This window comes from Drosophila eugracilis, unplaced genomic scaffold (assembly GCF_018153835.1).
Source record: "Drosophila eugracilis isolate 14026-0451.02 unplaced genomic scaffold, ASM1815383v1 contig_1197, whole genome shotgun sequence".
In the NCBI taxonomy this organism is placed as follows: domain Eukaryota; kingdom Metazoa; phylum Arthropoda; class Insecta; order Diptera; family Drosophilidae; genus Drosophila; species Drosophila eugracilis.
Genome location: NW_024571981.1, coordinates 3843619 through 3864762, shown reverse-complemented (window position 1 = coordinate 3864762; position 21144 = coordinate 3843619). Strand labels below are relative to the sequence as shown.

Below are 21144 nucleotides of genomic sequence, written 5' to 3'. Positions count from 1 at the left end.
GGTACATCCTTGCATACTGTTTTTTGGCATAAATTACACAGACGTGAGTGCAAAGGCAAATGAGTGCGTTGGTGTGGGCGAGTGGGAAGTAAGACCTGCCTTCAATGGGTCACATGCGTATGTATGTATGTTATTGTATGTGTGTACACTTCCTTTTCCTGCTTACCCTTTTTTTTTCTTATTTTTTCCTTGAGCCGTAACATTTTTTCTTCGCTTTCTGCAGTTTCAGCAGCAGCTCGCTGTGCTGAATTATTGTTTTCGTTTTGCTGGGAAAATAAAAATAAAACGTAGACATAAGCAGCAGCCGTTGATCATTTAGCATAAATTAAATAGAGCCCGCACTCAAGTGCTAATGAAAGTTATGACAAGGATGTGCTTTGCTTGGGTATCAAGTTAAAGACATTTTCTGATTTCTCAAAGGTGGAAAAATCAGAGAACGTACTGAGTATTCTTTTTCAAGAAAAACACAATTATAATGAATATTTTGTAAACAAGAGACTTATTACAAAACTGGGAATTTTAATATTCTGTCTCAGCTTTTATGTCTTGTATTTTCAGCAATCTTTTATGTTTCAAAGATAGTTCCTTAATATCTCTTAAATACCCCTCATAATATCCCGAATAGACATCGCTCCAGAGGTATGGCAAGGCGGGTTCCTCATCATTTCTTGCCGACTTTGTAGCATTATCAATTTCAATCCTTACCAGCTTATCAACTTCCTTAACCTCATCTTGGGAAATTCGTAATTCCTTCACACATACCTGCTGGAAACTCTTAATGGGATCCCTTTCCATTCGAACCTTTTGGATTTCTTCTCTACTCCTATAACTCGTCCCGGGATCTGACATGGAATGACCGCCATAGCGATAGGTTTTAAGTTCCAGTATTAAAGGACCCTTCTTCTTGGCATGTTGGATGGCAAATGTGGTGGCACTTTTAACAGCCAATACATCCTGACCATCAACTTGAATACCTGGCATTTGATCACCCCTTTTGTAATATTCGTTATTGCTGGAGGATCTATCAGAACTGGTGCCCATGCCATAATTGTTGTTTTCGCATATGAAAACTAGGGGTAACTTCCAAAGTAGCGCCATATTGAAAGTCTCGGATATCTGTCCCTGATTAGCAGCACCATCGCCGTAGACAGTTAAAGCTACAGAGCCATCATTTAAATACTTTCCAGCTAAGGCCAGTCCGGCACCCAAGGGAACCTGATCTCCAACTATTCCAGTTCCTCCATAGAAGTTTTTACCATACATATGCATAGATCCACCTTTCCCACCTGAACAACCTGTAGTTAAACGATTAAAATACTTAGTTTTATTATTTTAAATTGAATCAATGATCCTACCTGTTTCACGCCCTGTAAGTTCAGCCAGGACACCTTGAGCTGACACTCCCATCAGGTATGCCCAACCGTGTATTCGATATCCTGAAATGAGTTTTTCCTGTTTGCCCATCGCGGCCCGAATTCCCACGGCACAAGCCTCTTGGCCAGTGTATAAATGACAGAATCCGCGTATTAATCGCTCTCTGTATAGATTCGAAGCTGCTGTTTCCAAATGGCGCAGGGACAGCAGTTGTCGATAGTACCGCAGGGCCTCGAATTTATTAAGGGGCACCTCAATTTTGGGGCCTTCTGTCAACTGATGGAGTTTAAAATCCTTTTGCAGGCGAATAAGTCGGTGTTCATCGGATATTTCGTTTTTGGCTTTTGGGTTTGGGGTATTATTACCTAGAATTTCATTACTTTCCTTGGGAGGCTGCGGGTGTGGTTGTTCCGCCGATGAAGAGTGACTTCTGCGCCGTAGAAAACGCAGGAAAAATGTAAATCCAGGAGGGAACATGATTCCTTTTGTGTTTTTGAAAATTATGTAACTTGTTTGGTAATGCAATAAGGCAAAGCAAACAAGATGGTGCCTACTTATGTTGGAAATGTAAAAAACTGCTCAATATATTCACTAATTTGAAAATTCTACAAAAAATTATTAAAATTTCATAGACTAACGCATGAAAATCCACTTATTCCACTTCAGAAATCATGTTTAATAGCCAGGTACTCAATTTTCAATTCATAGTTGCGATAACTTTTTTGCACTTGCTCACTTTTCCGTTTTCACATTTCCACTTGCCATTGTCTCGCCCTTTCACTTCTAACCCTCAATCGCTCTTTCTGCCTTTCAGGCTCCTGCCATATTTTAACTTTAATTTCCGTTTTATTTTTTTTTGCCCGGTTTGAGCCTCTTGTTCGTTTGCGATTCCAATATCCTTTTTTACTTTTGTTGTGCCTATACATATATATATATATATCTTTTTTTGCGAGTCCCTAATGCCAGGTCCAGAACAAAACACTTTCACTACCTCCTCCACTGCTATTGGAGCTACAGCATTTTTTTATGTCTGGGGTTTCTGTTGTTGGCGACTCGGTGTATCGTAAATAAAAACGTTAAATGTTTTTTTAACGTGCGCCACTTAACACTCGGTACAATTTAAAGGCAATTGGGCACACCAGAGAACAGCAACAGAAACAGCATCAACAACGGCAACCGAGCAACAATGGCCACAAAAAGTCAAGCAATGCACATACAATATATGTATTTATATATAAATGTGTATGATGTTTATATGTCTATGTCATGGGATTCCCTGTATAAAATGGGTGAATTTTCTGATACTTATACCAAGCAACAGGCCAGAAAAATAGTTTATTTTTATATATACTCGTATATATATTCCAAATCCATAGCCAACTTTTGTTTTAGGTACTTTAATTGAATTTAAAAATTAGATAATATTTAATATTTCATATACCTAGATTTTATTAAATATTGTCTATCTAAATATTTATTAATACTTCAAAAATGTCCTTAAAAATATAAACCTTTAATCATGTTCTCCTTCTTCTTATGAAGAAATACATATATCAAAATAAATTTGCGAGGTATAACAGCTGTTTATATCTTAGAAACTACACACTTTCACTTTTTTTTTGTCATTTTGTCTTTTTATTATTATTATTTTGACATTTTGTTGGCTGGCTCGTAATTTAATATAGATTTTTGCCCCGAACCCAAAGCCCACCATCATCCTTTACCAGCTCAACTTGCACTCCCTCATTTTTTATGTTTCAAACAATAAATTGTCAATTGATTTCTGGTCTCCTATTTATGAGACTGCCATATATTTGTGGACTTTTCATTTCTTTTTCCTTCGGTGGAAATGAAAAAGGAGCTTTTCTTTGGCTTTCTACTTACATCTTGTTTCTTGTGCGGCTCTTGATTCCATGTCAAACAACTCGTAAAAAACGCAATTCGTTTTATTTATATACAAATAATCAAATGGCGTTGGCTTTTACTTCAATTATGGTGAAAGAAGGTTGGCGTTGAAATGTGCTCCTGTGAAAATTAAAAATGTTGTTTTTTATGTATTTTTGCTGTTGAACAATATCAAAGTGAAACGAGAATGACGCTTACAGCTTCCTGTGGGGCACATGTAGTACCTATAAATAAATATGATAATATAAAAAATATGTTTGTGTTGAAAAGGAAATGCATAAACATATATTCGCCCCTTCCATTGTTGAGTGTTTATTTTGTGATTGATAAAAATAAAGTTGAACCAGAAAAAATGTTTGACTCTGTTGTTGCTTTTGTTATTTTTCAAGCACTCGATTGGTGTTATTATTTTTATTGCCAATGACAGCTGCGGGTTTTTTTTATACCGATGCCATTACCTCTTCTCACGCCATCAGTGTTCACTGTACCCACGTGGCCTTGGGCTTTTTCCGCTTTTCCCTTTGACCATGGGAAATGTAGCATGTGTCCGCTGAAGAGTGGAGCAGAAATGAGAAAAAAGATCGAAGAGCAATATTTATATGCATATGAAAATTAAGCCTTTATTTGTAATCGAATGAGAGTGTGTGTGGGTAAAAAGGTGCTGAATTTTAATATAGGCTTCAAGGAAAATGCAGAAATGTTTTATTAAAAAAGTAGCTGAAGAGATTTTGATATAAAGCTGTATATTGCAAGGGGTTTATTACAAAATTGATTACCACAACATAAGTAAAAGTATTTTTTAAATTTTTAATTCATTAATTATTGTATTAATATATCGATAGTTGTAGGTAATCCCTTTATAAGTTTATTCCCTTAAAACATCCTTTTAAATTGCTTATTTTTCCTCATTCTTTTGGTAATATCCGGTTCATTTTTTCTCCTGATCAATTGCATTTATCGCACTCAGCTTCCATATTTGCTTTATTCATTCCCGACTCGGTCAACTGTGAAAGTAAATAAGAAAAAAGTAAAAGAAATGAACTCATTTGTTGGCCCAATTGCCAAATGGAACCAATTCATCGATAAAGGGGCGAGAAAAATGGGCGAAAATAGTGGGGAACAGGTGAGCCTTTTCCCCCTTCGTTTCAATACAATTAAATTTCCACGCTGCTTGATTTTGAACGCTTGACGCATTTTAATTATTTTCAATGAGAATGCTTTATGAAATTCGAGATGGGCGGCGACCCAATTGCTCAACATTGATGGTCCCTGATGCTCGTTCCCTGCCCCTTTTTTTACCATCCATCCTGCATCCAGGTTTTATCCTGGTTGAATGCTTTGGCTCTTTTCCTGTGTGTGTGTGTCGCAGGCGGAAGTGCAGCAAAGAAGACGAATCGAAAATGAATGTCATTCATTCGGGTCCTGCATTTCGTGCATGCAATTAAGTCGCTGGCCACCCACTGTTACATGAGCCGGTGGAAAAGTGGTAGGGAAATTGGGCAGGTGGGGTGCCGGTCCAGTTAATTACAATCTACATTGTTTATCGGTCTTGAAACCTCCAACCACTTCCTCTTAACGAATTCCTTGGTCGCTTAAAGGGATTTTTTGACCATTTAACTCCGCCCGTTTCTTGCAGAGCGCATTGCTTAATTATACGAACATTTTTTTTAAATATTTCTCTTTTAATTGTTTGAGGTTAATTAATAATTCAGCAAATTCACTGCAGAAGTTTTTACCCTGCTCCTTTTATCCTTTGTGTGTGCAGTTTTAATGGACCAGACTTGCTAATGGCCAAGGCTTTTATAGGTTCGTTTATATTTCTCCCCGGTCTCTCTCCCCCGCTCCCTCTCGCTCTCTGCCACGCCTTTGTATTGAAGTCTAGTCTGAGGTCTCGACCTGGACAACATCTGCATAATTCTTCATTAACGCGAACTTAATGCGTTTATGGTTAACGCAGACAGCGAAATGATGTTTCATAATTCAATTATCGTGGGGCATGTTGGTTGGTTGCACGGTTGCTTGGACGGGTTGGGTGCTGGGGGGCGATGGAAAATTGCGGTTACGGTTCGGTTTACTGTTCTTAAAGGTGAAAGTGTTTGGGATCGTCAGCAATGTGTTGTTAATTGAAAAAGTTGCAACTGATTGAGTTAAAATGAGGTGAGTGGGCTGAACCTTTTAATTCGATTATTTTCTATATAATTTTTATTATATTTTTTTGGAAATTCTCTAAGTTTTTACAAGCTTGAATTGGTAAAAAGCTTTATAACTGTATGATCCATTACCAAGTATCTCTTTAATAAATTAAATTCACCATCACTTAAATAACAAGCTAACATATTATCTCACTTAAAAGGGGAAATCCCCAAATGGCCTGATAAGAATTTCATTTCCTATGCTATTCACACTCATCCACCGTTAATCCCATCCCCCTCCCACTGGCCATAAAAATTGATACGCACAATCAGAAACCCTTTTTCCAGTTGAGACCTTTCCTTGGGAGAGGGTCAGCTTTAAGGCCCAACATAAACAAGTTAGTCAAATAAAACATTTTGTTTTTAATAAAAAGCCAAACAAACAGAAAAAAAAGAGAGAACCATAAATGGATCAAAGTAAAAATTGGCCGGAAAATATTATGCCACATACACATATGTGTGCGATGTGTATGTGTGTATGGGTTTGTGTGCGTAAGCTTAACCCAAATTATCCACCGCCCGAGGCCTAAACAACGACTTTCACTTACGATTGCGTATACGCAGTGTTGTGTTAAAGAAGGCAAAACAAAAAATACCAAGAATCATGACATGTTTCGGCCTGGCCTCGAAATCATTTATTGCTGTCCACTTGCTTTTTTTTTTGATATTTTTTTTCTGTTGTTATTATCTCATGAATGCTAAATGCCCTGAGCGTCTGTGGGGAGGAATATGATGGAGGGACTTTCCAAGGATTCCCTTATGCCGCCAGTTATGATTACGCAGGAAGAAATTGATATCGATTTTAAAATTATCTCAAATTTTTTTAATACAGTTCGGTTTTTGATCAATTTTAACAAAAAATATTAATTATTAGATAATCAACGAAGTATTTCTTTTCATTTAATATAAGTAGTTATTATTTGTCTTTGTAGATATAGTTAAAACCCTATTAATCTTTGAAATATTCTTTAAACTTTTTTGTATAAACTTTAAATGAAAGTTAAGTCTTTTCTGGCGGTGCCAAATTATAAAGTACAATGTATGTACATATGCAAAGCAGTCTGCCGTGATATCTTCTACAATTTATCATACTGCAAAGTGAGTTGTGCGTGTTTCAAGACTCGTTTTCTCCGACTGCGTGTGGGGGGTTGTTTTCCGGTACGAGACATTATCCACCATCATTATCATCACCGACATCATCATCATCGTGATGGCAGCCACTTGGATATCTTGTGGCTTAGCCTGACCCATTATCCCACTTATGCACATTGAAGGCATTCAGTCAGCCAGTCAGGCAGTCAGTTGGTTGGTCCTTGCGATTCCTTTGGCTTCACGCTGGGTTTCCCCAGTCAGCGCTCGTTTTTGAATAGCGCACGAGTTGAGCAAAGATCCCGTAGAGTCCTGCGTATATATAGTACAGAGAGGCAAATTTAATTTAATTTTTAATATTTAATTTTTTCTTTATAGGAAACATTTTAAGCAATGGAAACTTTTGAGCAAATAAAAGCTCCCAAAACGTTTTCTCAAGATGGTAAATAAATAAAAATTGAAAGCAATTATTTAAATATAAATGAAAGATTATGTCTTATTAAGGTTTCTTCTTAATATACAAAATAATTATATTTCTTTTTTTTTTATTTATAAAAATACAAATTGATTATTAAATATTGACCATATTTTTCTCAGTACGAGTGTGTCTGTGTAGCCTTTCCGTGTCATTGTAATGGCGGCACATCCGTTGCAAGTAAATGCCATTTGTCGAAATAAATTTCCGTTTTATTTAAATCCACGCATAGTCTGACGAGAGGGGATAGGATATGGGTGGAGGGGGTTAGTGGTGGTTAGAAGGACCCCACATGTGGCCAAAATACACACGCACACCAGCAGGCAGACAAAACGGGGCTTAAGTGTATATTTTATTATTATTTGGACTGCCTGATGACATTTGTCGTTGTACGGCCAAAGACCGGATGTCCTTCTGTGCAGGCGCTACCTCGCTCTAAACTCCCACCCACTTGGCTCCCTATTTTCCTAAGCCCTCATCCGCTTCCTCTTTTTTGCCCTCCCCCTGAACCTCCTTTGTGCGTGTTGGCTTTTGATTGCCGCATTGCGTATGTTCATTTGTATTTTGTATCGTTCTCTATCTAACTATCTATCTATCCATCTAACTCACTCTGTGTTCCTCCCCCCACTTCCTTACCCAACTCTTCTCTTTCTCTCCCTCTTCTGTGGCATCTGCACTGGGAAAACTCTTTAACTATTTCCCGACAAAGAAAAATTTAAAGAGTTTAAAAGCTTGTGACCTTGTCCCATCGTATATTGAAAGTTGTTCATAGAAATTATTATGTGGAGTGAACATTTTTTAAGTTTTAAATTAGATTTAGTTTTTTGTCTTAAATTCTAAAATTATTATGTAAATTGTCTTTCCTGTGTACAACAACTGTTGCCTGCGTCCTGTTTAGTCATTCGTCAGCTGCAAATCATTCGGCAGAGCTAAATGTTTGCCTGAAGTTCAGGGACCCTTTATATATCAAAACCCGTTTTGAGCATTCCATATAAAACCCCCTTTTAAAACCCCCTCTTATATCCCTTCGTCATCGTTTATGAGCTATTTGACTTCCATAATGTCCAGAAACAAAGGATATAAAGTTTTTTGTCAAATGACTTATTAAAACTTTAAAAAATATTTTATAAATAGAATAAAGCAAATATCAATGTGAGTTTTTGAAGCTTAGGGATGTTTAGAAGTACCACATCTGTAATTAAATATTTTATTTGCACATCTGATCGAGCTTTAAATCAATGAAATACTTTATGATACTGTTAAAAAAATGAAAAAATTCTTTGTAATTTAGAAGATGAATGCTCTGCGGGTTATACTGAAATTGTTTACACACGCATTCTCTTTTTCGTTATAAAAAATCCACAGGACCTCTATCCCTAGACCTAAACCCTCTCCTTTCAGCGGAGTTTGGCATCGCTAGCCCCTCGCCCCTGATTTTCCGGTTTTCAACATATTCATTTGCATATATGGAAATGACAAAAACATGGCCGAAAAATTGAATTGAACTTGCGTCCGAGCATGTCCCATGTCCATGACAATGTCCATGTCAGTCAGTCGGTCACTCGGCGGGTGTCCTTTTCGCTCTGTCTGTCCTCTTTCCACTGCAGCAATATGTCGTTTTTGTTTTATGGTCCTGCCTGGAGGTCATCCCACCACCCCTTTTTCCCTCCTGATACCGACCAAACACTTTGACTTTATCGATGCTGCCGCCTGACGATGATGATGATGATGATGGAAGCCTGAAAACTGAAACCTGAAACCCGAGACCCTTTCCCCACACTTAACATTAAATGCTTCGTTATTATTGTGATATGATGCATGCCCAAAGAGGGGGGTGCCACAGGCGGAGGGGGTAAGGATTTTCAACCGACCAAATTGCGTATGTCAAGCTACATTTGCCTCGAAACTTGTTCGGCCTGTCCCTTTGGAATGTTTCAAATTTTAATGAGCGGTACATTTAATTTTAATGTCTTGCGAACATGTGTTCATTAATGTCTAACGGTGACCTCAGCCCAAAAACTTAAATACCATCAAAGTTTACTTAAAGTTTCTGGCTTCAAGTTTGTCTTGACTTAGAATCAAATATGAATACATTTCAAAATTAATTTATTGCATGGTTTTGGCCTATTAGAACCTAAAGTTCCTTTAAAGTTTCTTAAAGTTGTGTAATGGAACATTTCTATTAGATAAGATTTCTTCATTCCATTTTGGCACACACTTAAAATAATGAGCGCTTAATTTAGCACAAATTCAGGAGCAGAAATTGAAACTTTTTTCCCCGTTGAGGCCAACGCAATCATTACGCTCGATTAGGTCCTCGATTCGTTGGACTGCCTTTTTCTTTGCCTGAGTTTGGTGATTGATTCGAAATTGGTTGGCGCTGATTTCACACAATCTATCTCAACTTTCTATGAACGTTTAACGTTTCAATGGCCACCCCCTTAACCCGCCCACTCACTTGGCTGGGAAAATAATTACGGAAAAGGCATTGGCTTCGGCAGGATTAAAAATAGGCAATGTTTAATTGGGCGTATTTGATTTGCGGCCTTGATTGTCATAAAAGGAAACGCAACAATCATGTGTGATGTGTGTGATAAAATTGCTAGTAAATGTTAAAGGATATTTAAGATAAAGAAATCTCCTTGTAATCTGTTAAATGTAAGTTGTCCGTAATTACATTTGTTGGAAAACAAGAAGTAGTAAAGCTGTCTTATCAAGTTCTGGAGCTTGAAAGTTGCTTATCGATTTTAAGGCAACTCTGGGTATTACCAATCGATTATGTATAGAACTAAACAGCTGATGAGGCGTAAAAAACATTGCATTAAAATAATCTGCTTGAAAACAATGTTATTTCTTCGCATTTGCCTTACAATAATATTCAGTCTGCAAATTCTTAAAACTTGTGGAAGAAATCCGCCTTTCGGGAAAAAGACCTTGCAAGTACTTATAGTGTTGCTAAAGATATTAGCAACATTTTTAAGGCTGATTAAAAATTGTAAGTATGCAAGTTTTTTAATAGTTCATTTACTAACTAAATTAAATTGCAGTTTAAGTCCTAAGAAGCGAAAGTTGGCAAAGAACATGAAGTGGAAAATAATTGAATAAGTTCAGCGTAATACAATAAAAGCCAGAGTAGCTTTGATGTCATGCACAAAAACCGCAAAACCGATTAAACCCATTTGCTTTCCAAGACTTCTAGCCTTATCGCTGTCATCTGTCATGGCCAACAAAAGATGAAGAAGAAGAAAAAAAGCGAGAGTCCTATGTGCAGTCACTCAAATATGCAAATTAGCTTCTTGGAAGTTGGGCTTAAACCTGGCCTAGCTCTCATCGCTTTGTGTCCCCCCAAAGTATTTGGGTTAATGAATAGACAAACTTTCGACAACCTCAATGTGCTAAAGTTTTGCCCTCAGTCCTCCAGCGACAACTGCAGACAGAATCTTATAGTTGCACCTTAAAAAAAGTCGTATACATGTTAATTTAGATTTAAAACAAATAGAAAATAATGTTATTGTAAGAAATAATATTCTAACTAAATGTAGTGGATATTTGATTTATTTTTATATTTTAAAGTTATTTTAATACTTTTCTCTATGTGTACACATGTGGAAAGCAAATGCAATTCGAGAGCAGAAGGAGGATAAGGTTAGGCTAAAAGGATATCTGAAGGTGGACTTGGACTGCTTGTCGTGGCATTATCAAGTGAAATATGTGGAAAGCAAAGGAAACGGGCAAAGGTAAAAAGAAAAAAATCTTTCAGAAAACTTGTGTTTGACTTGCAGCTTTCTTGGCTTACCTACCCGCTACACCGGTGTCCTGGTCTCCTGCCACGAACTTTTGAATATTTCATCATTTTTCGGTTGCAAGGTAGCGTCTCTAAGCCTATTAAGGAGATCAAACAAACATTTTGCAAAATTAAATGGCCATGCAAGCCAAGCACATGTGCGCCCTTGGTCCTTTGGCTCGCAGCTCCGCCTTTTGTGTAACTTTGCACAAAATATTTTAGATATTATGTCACACTTAAGGGAGGTGGGATGTGTGTGTGTGTGTGAGGGTCGTCTTCCATTTATGACCGCACAAGAGAGTCCTTGCTAAAAGGATTCCATCGGCCCCACGACTCGTTTTGCAGCGCCAAAGAAAATGCAAAACATTTTCAAATATTTATGAGCTATTAACACTTGGGCAAATCTCTTAAGGAATTTTCCTGCGAGAATGTTTGCCTACTCGCATGGAAATCTTGCGGTCATTTTAAAATTATTTATTGTCTTTTCATGGCTTTTCCGGTTATTTTGGTTTTAATGGCAGCTGACTTGTTGTGGTTTGTCAGTTGGTTTGTAAAACTAAAAGCGGTTTTCGCTCTCATCCTCTCGCTTTCTTCATTAATATGCAGTAAAATCATAAAATTATATTTTTGGCTGAGCTGAGCATTTGCTACTTTGCATAACAGCTAAGCATCTTTAATTGTGGTTAAGGTTTTGCCAAGCATGCTTAATATTAATGGGTTGTTGGCGCATTTTTAAGCTGAAAAGTTAATTGCTCGAGCTTTTACGGTAAGAGCATAAAATCATTGATTTTAAATGTGTCTAAGAAAAGTTAATTAAAATATGGGTTAACCAGTACTTCCTTCAAAATATTAAAACAAATCTCTTAAAATATTAATTTACATCCCAAACCACATAATTTCAATTTGATTCCCCAAATTTTGGCAAGACAAAAACTTTCACCCATTACAGTTTATCAGGATAATCTCAATGCTCTCCAGACCAAAAACAAATATCCATATAAATATTTCTAAATACTGTATGCAGCTTTATTTAAGCGATTTCTTGGCTGGCCAAAATGTTTCCGTTTGTTCTAGAAACTCATTGAACTTTATGCGAAACCGAAATCAATGTGAAACTGCCCATTTAGATATATGCACTTTCAATGCGATTGTGGGCGCAAAAATGGGTGGAAAACTGATGGCAAAATGAAAAGCGTTGGCTGAAAATGCGGTCAATGAACACATATGTATGTGGCACAAAACCACTGAGCAACAAAAAAGAAAAAGGGAAAAAACAAAAGTCATTGCAGTTATCGCGACAAAAGGCAGCAGGAAAAAAAGTCCTGGACAGGACCTTTGCCTAAAATGCTGTTTATCTTGTCGGCCCATGAATGAGACGGCGATAGGGTGTGCGAGGGAGATGGCCGGCACCTACATCTGGTGCCAAGAATTTTTCCAACGATGGGTAAAGCCAAGAATAGCGGGGAAAAGCGGTTTTAGGTTCGCTGGCGTCGCCTGTGCTAACGATGGAAAATATAAAGCAGAAAATGAAGTAGCCAGCCAACAGGAACCCGGTTCCCCTTTTCGTAGGACATGCAAACATTGTGTGAAGCAGAAGGACAGTAAGCGGGGAAGGGAAAAGGCTGCAGGGAGCACCCGAGGAAAGAATAGACCAAAGCCAAAAAGAAAGTTGAGCGCTGAACATTTTTGTGGTCGAGCAAATTTTTGGGCTTCGATGATGAAATTTGGCTGCCAAATAGGTTACAAGCAATTTCTACTCGGGGTCGACCAGTTTATGGAGTTTCGCCCCGCTCTGAATTTGTTGTTCTGGTATTTTTTGGCCAGCGATTTTCTCCTCTCTCCATCTGGGCTTCGGTTTTTATATATACATATGTATTTTTTTTTGTTGGCCAGTAAATGAAACGGAAATATGTTTTGTAGGCCCACTGCACATGGCAAACAAACAACTTCGCCGGTCGTGGGAAATTCGAGGAGGAAAACTTGCAAAACTTGGAGAGCGGGTAAAATCATTCTCATTCTTACAGCTTGCCAAAATTCTTGGGAAAGTCTTTAAGTTGGTCTCTAAGAAAATGGCAAATGCTGTAGCCAAAAACGGATGCGGTAAGCGGCTTAACGAAATCATCTCTGAACTGATGAAGGTAAATCAACAGAAATTCTAGGAAAATACATTCTTGCGTCGGCTCTTGGACTTAAAGATTAAGTGGAATTTATGAATCTAACTGGCTTACTTAATCTTAAGTTAAATGATATAATTAATTGATTATTTAAAGTTAAAAAAACAAAAGATTTTATCTTTAGGTCAGGGTATAATAAATTCCCCTTTAGTATTGCAACTCTGTTTTCCATTTCATTTGCTACATAAAAAAACACTTTCGGCATATGCATATTCAGAAATTTATAATTTCTATTTGCGAAAAGTTTTTTGCAGATCGTAAAAATGTCCCCACCACTGACGTTTGGCTGACTGCACTTAGTCTAATTTAACCACTAAACAAACACAAAAAACAGACCCTGGAATATATACAAACATGGACATAGTCATAGGCAAGGGAAACACATTCTGTCAGTCATTTGGCAATTCTGGCCAACCATTGTCCCAACATTTCTGCAATCTCTCTCTCTCTATCGCCTTTTTTCCCAATTTCCCACACCAATTTCCCGCCACCTTGTTGTTTGTACAATTTTCCTCCATTGGTAATTTAAAGTCAGGACGGCAAAACCGAAATTACCGCAAAATATTTACATTCGTATAAAATTTCATTTGATTTCCCCCAGAAACGAGGCAGGCTTGGTTATATAAAATCATTGGCCGATTATTTTGCAGGAAATTAAAAACCACAAATCTAAAATGTTTGAAATATCCGGTGCAACAATTAATTCATTAATGAACAGGGAGAAAAAATGCTGAAATTTGTACGTGCGCACGACAGTTGAAAACGGAAGTGAAATCAGGTAAAATGTATAAAATATATATATACTGTATCTGGTTTATAAAATGCATCATCCGATAAAGCGAGAGCAACGGTAAAGGTACTTATATGTGTATTTTGTCGTTTTCGATGTGGTGTCACTGTTGCATTATTAATTTAAATATTATTGCATATGGAAAACTCGTCTGAATGTATATTGATGCACTTTTAAAAGCCGGCCTCATCCCGATTATCGGTTTTTTTCCCGACATTTGATTAAGCCAAAATGTAATGCAATTTAGCAGTTTGGTCGGCAGGTGACCTACGTTTTTGTTGTTTCATTATTATTATTTAATGACTTCGTTTTTTTCCCGCCAAATATACAGTCCACTCACATTGTTTGTGGGGGACAATAACGCGTGTTGGTCGAACAAAACTCTCTTCTCTGGTTATCCATTGAAATGTTTACGCTTCAATTGGCATTGGTTTGACAAATAAAAAATTAATTGCCCATTAATGCACCGTTCGATGGCAGAATATAAAAGCAATATGCAATGAATGGAAGAATAAATATATAAAAAAAAAAAATAAATGCACACAAAATGGAGAAAGAGAGGCCCATTCTCATTCTTATCGGTTTATCTGGATTTCTCGCAATAATCAATAGAATTGTCCCATAATCAAAGCTGTGTTAATTGCTCCATTCATTGTCAATATGTTATTAATTAATTAAATATTATTTCAAGCCTTGTGTTTTTTATTTGTTTACTTCAATGAGGATGTAAAGTTATTTCCATTGATCAAAATCAATTAAATGTTATTAAAGAAGATAGGATGGTGCAGACGGGCATGAATGGGAAATATAATTGCGGTTTTCAATGCAGACTTAATTGACAATGTAATCAAAGTGTTGATACCGCAGCGAAGGTGGGCTTTTCAATGGAAATTAAATAATGGGCTTTAAGTAATCCGTTTTAAAGCAAAGAAACTAAAAAAATAGGGAATAAGAAATATGGTTAATGGAAATCGAAATTAAAAAAGAAGTTTCTATATTAAATATAAAACCTAAACACATTATTTACAAGGAAAACGTGCTGTCACCTCTCCGAACGCCCTAAAATCACAACTTCATACAGCACCTACTTGAACCCATTCATTCTGCTACCAAATTCAATTCTCGCAAACTCAATTCGAGCCAAGCAAACCAACAAATTTCTCAACAAAAAGCCCTCTTTCGTACCGAATAACCCGAGAAGTGTCCACCGGCAAGAAAAGAGATGCCAAGAATAGTAAAGCCCTGAGTTTTATACGCTGACGTTTGATTATCGACACGGTTCTGGGACTGTTGCTTACCAGTAAAAAGTGCTGCTGCTGCCATGTGGCCCTGCAAAAACAACAAATGCCCAAGAATAGGAAATCCAAAGATGCCAAACATTTTGTATTGTGCAGGCCGGGCTAAAAAAAAATCTAAAGAAGGGAGAAAGGAAAATATGTTGAGATGCCGGGAACTTGTGATTGTGTAGACCGAGCTGGTGGCCGTTTTCCTTGACAGTCATTTCCAATAACTTCATTTTTCCGTCGTTGAGCAGAGATTGTGTTGCAGATTGCAACGGCACCAGTAAGCACAGAAGAAAATTGTTGTTTTTAAAGAAATCTTGTATTTTGAAATAAACCTACTTAGTTATTAAAAAATGTTAAAAGTATGGTAGGTTATCCAATAAATTTATATACATTTCAGACTAAAATCTGTAAAGCTTTTTTTCCGTATCCTTTATTTGTAAATTAAGTAAGTTGTTTTCCAACAACTTATACAATTTATCAGAATTTTCTCTCAGTGTCCAAGCACACTGCCATGTGAATGCCACAAGAGCTGAAAAAGAAACCACAGACAACAAAAAGCATTGCATTGATAAGGCCGAAATCAGGTCACCAATGTGAATCGTATACGTAATATGAAAAGTATTTCGCTCCGTTCGTATGTTTTCTGTGTGGGTTGGAAATTCTCATTCTTTTACAGCTTGTTTGTCTCTGTTTGTATCTGAAGCTTGCAGCTCAAACTGTCAAAAAAGGGTTGGCCCCGACAGAGTTTTTGTGTGGGAAAAGGAACTTTGTTTGGACTTGCCCATTTGTGTTGCCTGGAAAATGGGTTTCAAGTCGCTGCCGTGGCTGCTTTTGATTTTCTAATTAAATGCTGTGTAATTCGGAGAATATTTTAAACCATTTCACGTGGTTGGTACACGTATTAAGTCCTTCTAATTGGATGTTTTAAACATAATTTACTTTTTGGGTTGATAGATTGCTTTGCTTTTTGAAAGATAATACCTAAAAGAACCTCAACCTACTAATTTAGATGTAGAGAACAAAAATTGTAATTAATATATAAGTTTATTACCTTTTCAAGGACTAATATTTACTACAAAGAAAACTAAAAATTCATTTAAGGCCTTAAACCTGTTCTCTGCCAATTTTCATTTCAGAATGTCATCACTTTTCGATCTCCTGTCTGGAAAGTTTGCAAACAAATCGAATTGTTTTTTTGTTAAATTGAAAGCCCGCAGAAGTCATGACAAATGCATAAAAATTGCTAAAAGCAAAACGGGAAATGCTCTCCCCGAAAAAGGTGGGTCATAATATTTGGTGATGTCCTAACCCCCCGATTTTCCGCCTTCTGTATACTAAATTCATTTTTGGTTCATGTTTGCATATCTCACGCCAAAAATATTCTTCATTGACATGCATTTTGGCTTACACACAAAAGCTGCCTGGGATCCTGTTGTCGTTTTTCCACCAGCTTTTCTCCCCCCAATTCTCCCAACGCTCTTCAGAAGCCAAACAATATTCTGACATTCAATTCGACATTTGTTTTCGGGCTGTTCAGTTGTTGCAATTCTAAGCGCAGACGCCACCGGATGTTGCATGCCAATTTCATCTGGAGTATGTACGGGTATTTGTATTTGTTGTTTATCGCATGCGTCGGCGGGATGTTTGTGGGGCATATGTGTGTGTGTTCGGCTGTTCTGAGGACGTTTCAGATAATTTATTTTGGCATCGGCGGCTGCTGCTTGTATTTATGGGATTTGCGTGTGAAATTTTCGGTGGGCTTCCGCGCTCTGCCAGGAAATAAAATTTGAAAAAGCCTAAAAAAATACACCGAAAGTATAAATAAATAGAGTAAATAGCATTAATGACAAAAGCAGGGCTAAGAAATATGTTATTTCTTGAATTATTAACACAAAAATGTTGTCCCCCTTATTTCAGTATTTTTGCCATAGCTAAGTCAAAAATGACCGAAATATGAAATGTAATACCTCGTTAAGCTTGTAATTAAACTTCTAACAAAACTGCATTCACACTTTAAAATCTAAATTTTTAACAATTTTTCGCAAATTTAGATTGTGTTGCCCCTTTCAAAAAATCCAAAATTTAAAACCTGAATTTATGCCCTAAAAATAAAAAAAAAATTTTAAATCCAACTTGTGTAAATTTCCTTGGAGTAACGTTTATAAAAACATGGCGGCCATACCGGCATTTAAATTGGGGCTTCTTTTCCATTTTCCTCTTTTCCAACTGTCTCCTATTCAAGGTTAAACGATTTCTTTTTTTTTTTTTTTGCAATTTACAGAAGAAGCTGACTGGATTACAAAACATTTCCAACAGGACGACACGTAATCGATGGGGATGGCAAAGCCAGTTAAGGAAGGTGTATTTGGAAGCAATGTAAAGGGTGTGTAAGAAAGTTTACAAATTTATATAGGTTTATTGGTTGAATTTGGGAAACAAGGAAAATGGTGGGGTTCATTGGGTTAGGTTCATGACTGGAGAACAGCATTCTCATCTAAACTAATTTTTAAAGAAATTTTTACGAAAACAGAGGAATTTCTTTTCTAAGGGATTTCAGTTCATTTATTTATAAATATTTTAAGTTACTTTCGTCCCCCTTTTCTTCGACTTTGAATCGATGAACTTCTCACCTTACACTGACCCAACACGAATCCATCTTCCAAACTCGTGAAGTAAGATTTTCCCACATTTCTTTCCCCTGTTGCACTGACTTTCCTTGCCCCACTCCTGGCTCCTTTCTCCGCAGTTCTCATTCAATTGCAAATCACGCAACATTGTAAACATTTGTAAAACTGCTTTAAAAAGGTGGAGGGGAAAAACAAGAAGTAAAAGGAAAACATGAGCGAAAAAGGAACCTTTTATTTTTTTCTTACTTACTTTTTGGCAAAAGAAAAGAATTTTCTCTTTTGCCAGTTGAATGATGAGACATCAATCACGAAGCTGCGCGTTTGTCATTCGCCCCAAAAATACGCACTGTCAAATTCTCTCAGTGCCACGCCCCCTTAAAGTTTGAACATTCTTCGATTTTTCCAACACTTGTGTGGGAAGGTTTTTGGGTAATTCTTTTTTTCGAAATGGATCGCAAGCATTCATTTACCTGCAACATTTTCTAATGACAACGACGCCGGCAACAACACGTTGAGAATTTGTTGCTTGTTGCTCGTTTGCAACATTAAGATTGATTAGTTTTCTCGCCTGGCGAAAACAGAAAATTATGCTGTCGCATGATGAAGGAGTTTTGTTATGTTGGTAAAAATAATAATAATAATATTTTTTCCCTATCGTTTACATAAATTTGTGTCAGTCCAAAGAGCTAAAATAGTGGAATAATTTGTTTTTAATAACACTGCGAAATAGTTCGTTGAACGGGGAAAAGGCAAAAACGTTTCATCATCATCTAATTGTTTGAGCTCAAGAGGGAAAGTTAATGACTTTCGAGTGTTGCTTTGCCAAAACGAAACATTTGTTGCTCGGGTCTGTTAAATGTGTTACAAGTAATTTCAGTCTACTGTTGGCCAGGATATTTAATAAACCGTCAGCAGTTTCCCTGTAGTAATGGCACTCGCATTTGTGCCAAAGTTATTAAGTTGTCCTCAAGTTGCCCATAAAGTAGGTCGTCGTTTGGAGTAAACATTATACTCGTATCCGTACTTTTAGGGAAATCTCAGTTAGGCACATTTCTGGGCCTTTGTAAATAATTATAGAATATTCTACAAATATCAGAGCCAACTTCTATATTGTATGAATTTACCAATTGATGGAGAAAGTTCTCTTCGAAGAGGTGAATATCTCATAAAAGTGTCTCTTAGAGCGAATATAATACTCAAACATCAGTCTAGAATTAATATTCCTGGAATGTTCATTGCATATGTACAAATTCTAATAAATGCACTTCCTGCTATACAAAAATAGCTGCAATTAAAAAGCATTCAATTTGTAGCATTCAATTTGCCTTATTTGAATTATAATAATTTCGCAGACAAAAGCTTGCTAACTATTTAGCAGTTATGGTAATTGAGCTTATAATAAACTATAATTATATGACAAATTCATGTAAAATGGCTTTGAGAATAAATTATTTTTATGAACTCCTCACTGAACTGAACTGAATAAGGGAAATTAATTTATTTGCTCGTACGTTTGTACAAACCGGTGAAACTCTCTCCCTAAACCATTCATCTCTACGCCAATTTTCCTGAACGTTTATTTAGTTTGGGAAAGTTGTTCCAAGCTTTGTTTGGGCGGACTAACAAAATTAATTAATAAATCGAATCTAATGCCCGTACAAATTGAATCACATCGATTGCATTTACAAGTGCGCCATGTGCAGCTCTTACGGGCAAAATTTTAGCACGGGCGGAAAAAAATCGAAAAGAAAAAAATGGAACAATGTTTTACGCTCAAATGAGTTACAAGCAAACAATGGAAACACCCGGGGAGAAAGGAAAATTTATGTTGATAGGGGAACACTTCCCTTTCCTCTTTTCCCTATTCCTTATTCCTCAGTAAAATTAAAATTCGCGCGAAAACATTTTATGGTCAGTCATAAAAAAAAGCTTGAAAAAATAAGGGGGAGCGCAGGGAAATTGCAACTATGGAGCTGGCTAATTTGCTCATCGCTTCGCCGTCAAATCAAAGAAACATTTTCTTTCGGATTTCTGGCGTGTTTTTATTGCAACATTTCCAAAGAACACGACTCGCGGGGATTCCAGAGGGCCGGGGTCGAATACGTGATGGGTCTTTGGCATACGAAATCAATTTCCTGCTGATGCTATATAGCTCCTGCCACCGTTCCCAAATCGATTTGAGTTTGGTTAACCTGGCAAAGTTTTTTGTTTTGCTGCCACGAAAAAAAATTGACGGCGAAGTAAAAACTTTTCACGATTTGAAACAAACAAATTTTAACAGGATTATCGTAGGTGTGTCGGGAATAAAACGTGGGGACAACAATTGTCCTCGATAAAAAAGAAAAAACAGGGGCAGATCTGAATAAGGGAAATTACGACTACAAAATACCTAAAACTAGAAAAGACGTCAAAATAGATAATTTTTATAAAATATATATATTAAAAAGTTTATTTACATTTAAATCAACGACAACTTCTTTTTAAAATATTTCTGAAAAAGTTTTTGATAAAATTCGTTTTAAAAAATATAACATATCTAATTTAAATTGTTGGTAAGCCTAAATCGAACTTAACCCAGAAATATTCTGGCATACCCCTTCACCAAACCTATAAAGGATACTAAAAAGAAACAAACTTTTCGGCGCTTCTGTTGTTTGCCTTCGCTTCCTGTGTCCCTTTACACGCTCAAATAAATCAAAAATATATATATATATATATATATTGTTTATCCATTGTTGTTGGTCGACTTGTTGTTGCTGCATTTGGGGGTAACCACTTGTGTGGCTTATTTGTTACATAATCAAATCGAGATCTCGAGAGAAAGAGTAGAGACCGCAAGCACAAATAATATTACGCATACGCCACGTTACCCTTGTTGCTGTTGACCGAACTCATTTGTTTGGCTTTAGCAAAAGGGTTATACTTTTGTTTGAATTTACTCGGCAGTTGTTGCTGGCCTAATTGTTGTCCTCGTTGCTGTTGTTGTTTTTTGGGGTATCTGTGTCAGGGCTGGTCAACAATTAGGCAGGCTCTACTGTCGGCCGATGGCTGATGGCTGGGAAAATATCAACATGAATACAAAACGAGCAAATTAGTAGCGTTTTCTTGGTCTGTCATCGTCGTCATCATCATTGTTTTCATTTGCCTTTTGGGGTTAGCTTGTACAACTTAATTTTCCGTTCACTGAGTGCAGAAAGAAAAAAAAAAACAAAACAAAAAACGAGCAGTCAAAGAAAAGAAACCAAACCAGGACACACTAATAATAGATGGCGAGATTTTCTTTAGGATACTTAATTTTTTCGGGTAGTTTTATTTTGGCTTAGACCTTGTAGAGCAAATAATTTATTACCTACTTTCTAAACAGTGAAAACACAAAGAAAGCTTAGTTAAGATTTAAGCTTAGTTAACTTTAATGTCACATTAATAAAAGTTATACTTAAAAGTGTAT

At 36.7% G+C, this 21144-nt stretch overlaps 1 protein-coding gene across 1 annotated transcript; it reads right to left on the bottom strand.

Annotated features, from left to right (window-relative positions):
• Nucleotides 1–158: 158 nt before the first annotated feature.
• On the bottom strand, nucleotides 159–2557 carry LOC108105645 (pyruvate dehydrogenase E1 component subunit alpha, mitochondrial-like). The gene is made up of 2 exons (XM_017212333.2): nucleotides 1356–2557; nucleotides 159–1295 (listed from the first exon to the last, which is right to left on the bottom strand). Exons 1-2 carry the CDS (start codon nucleotides 1849–1851, stop codon nucleotides 520–522), a joined length of 1272 nt encoding a protein of 423 aa, XP_017067822.2. The 5' UTR covers nucleotides 1852–2557; the 3' UTR covers nucleotides 159–519.
• Nucleotides 2558–21144: the final 18587 nt, after the last annotated feature.

Bases quoted from the DNA above. Each gene is read 5' to 3' on its own strand.
- LOC108105645 (XM_017212333.2), bottom strand. From the start codon at position 1,851: ATGTTCCCTCCTGGATTTACATTTTTCCTGCGTTTTCTACGGCGCAGA. The intron at 1,296-1,355 runs GTAGGATCATTG...GTTTAACTACAG, and splicing joins ACTTACAGGGCGTGAAACAG to GTTGTTCAGGTGGGAAAGGT.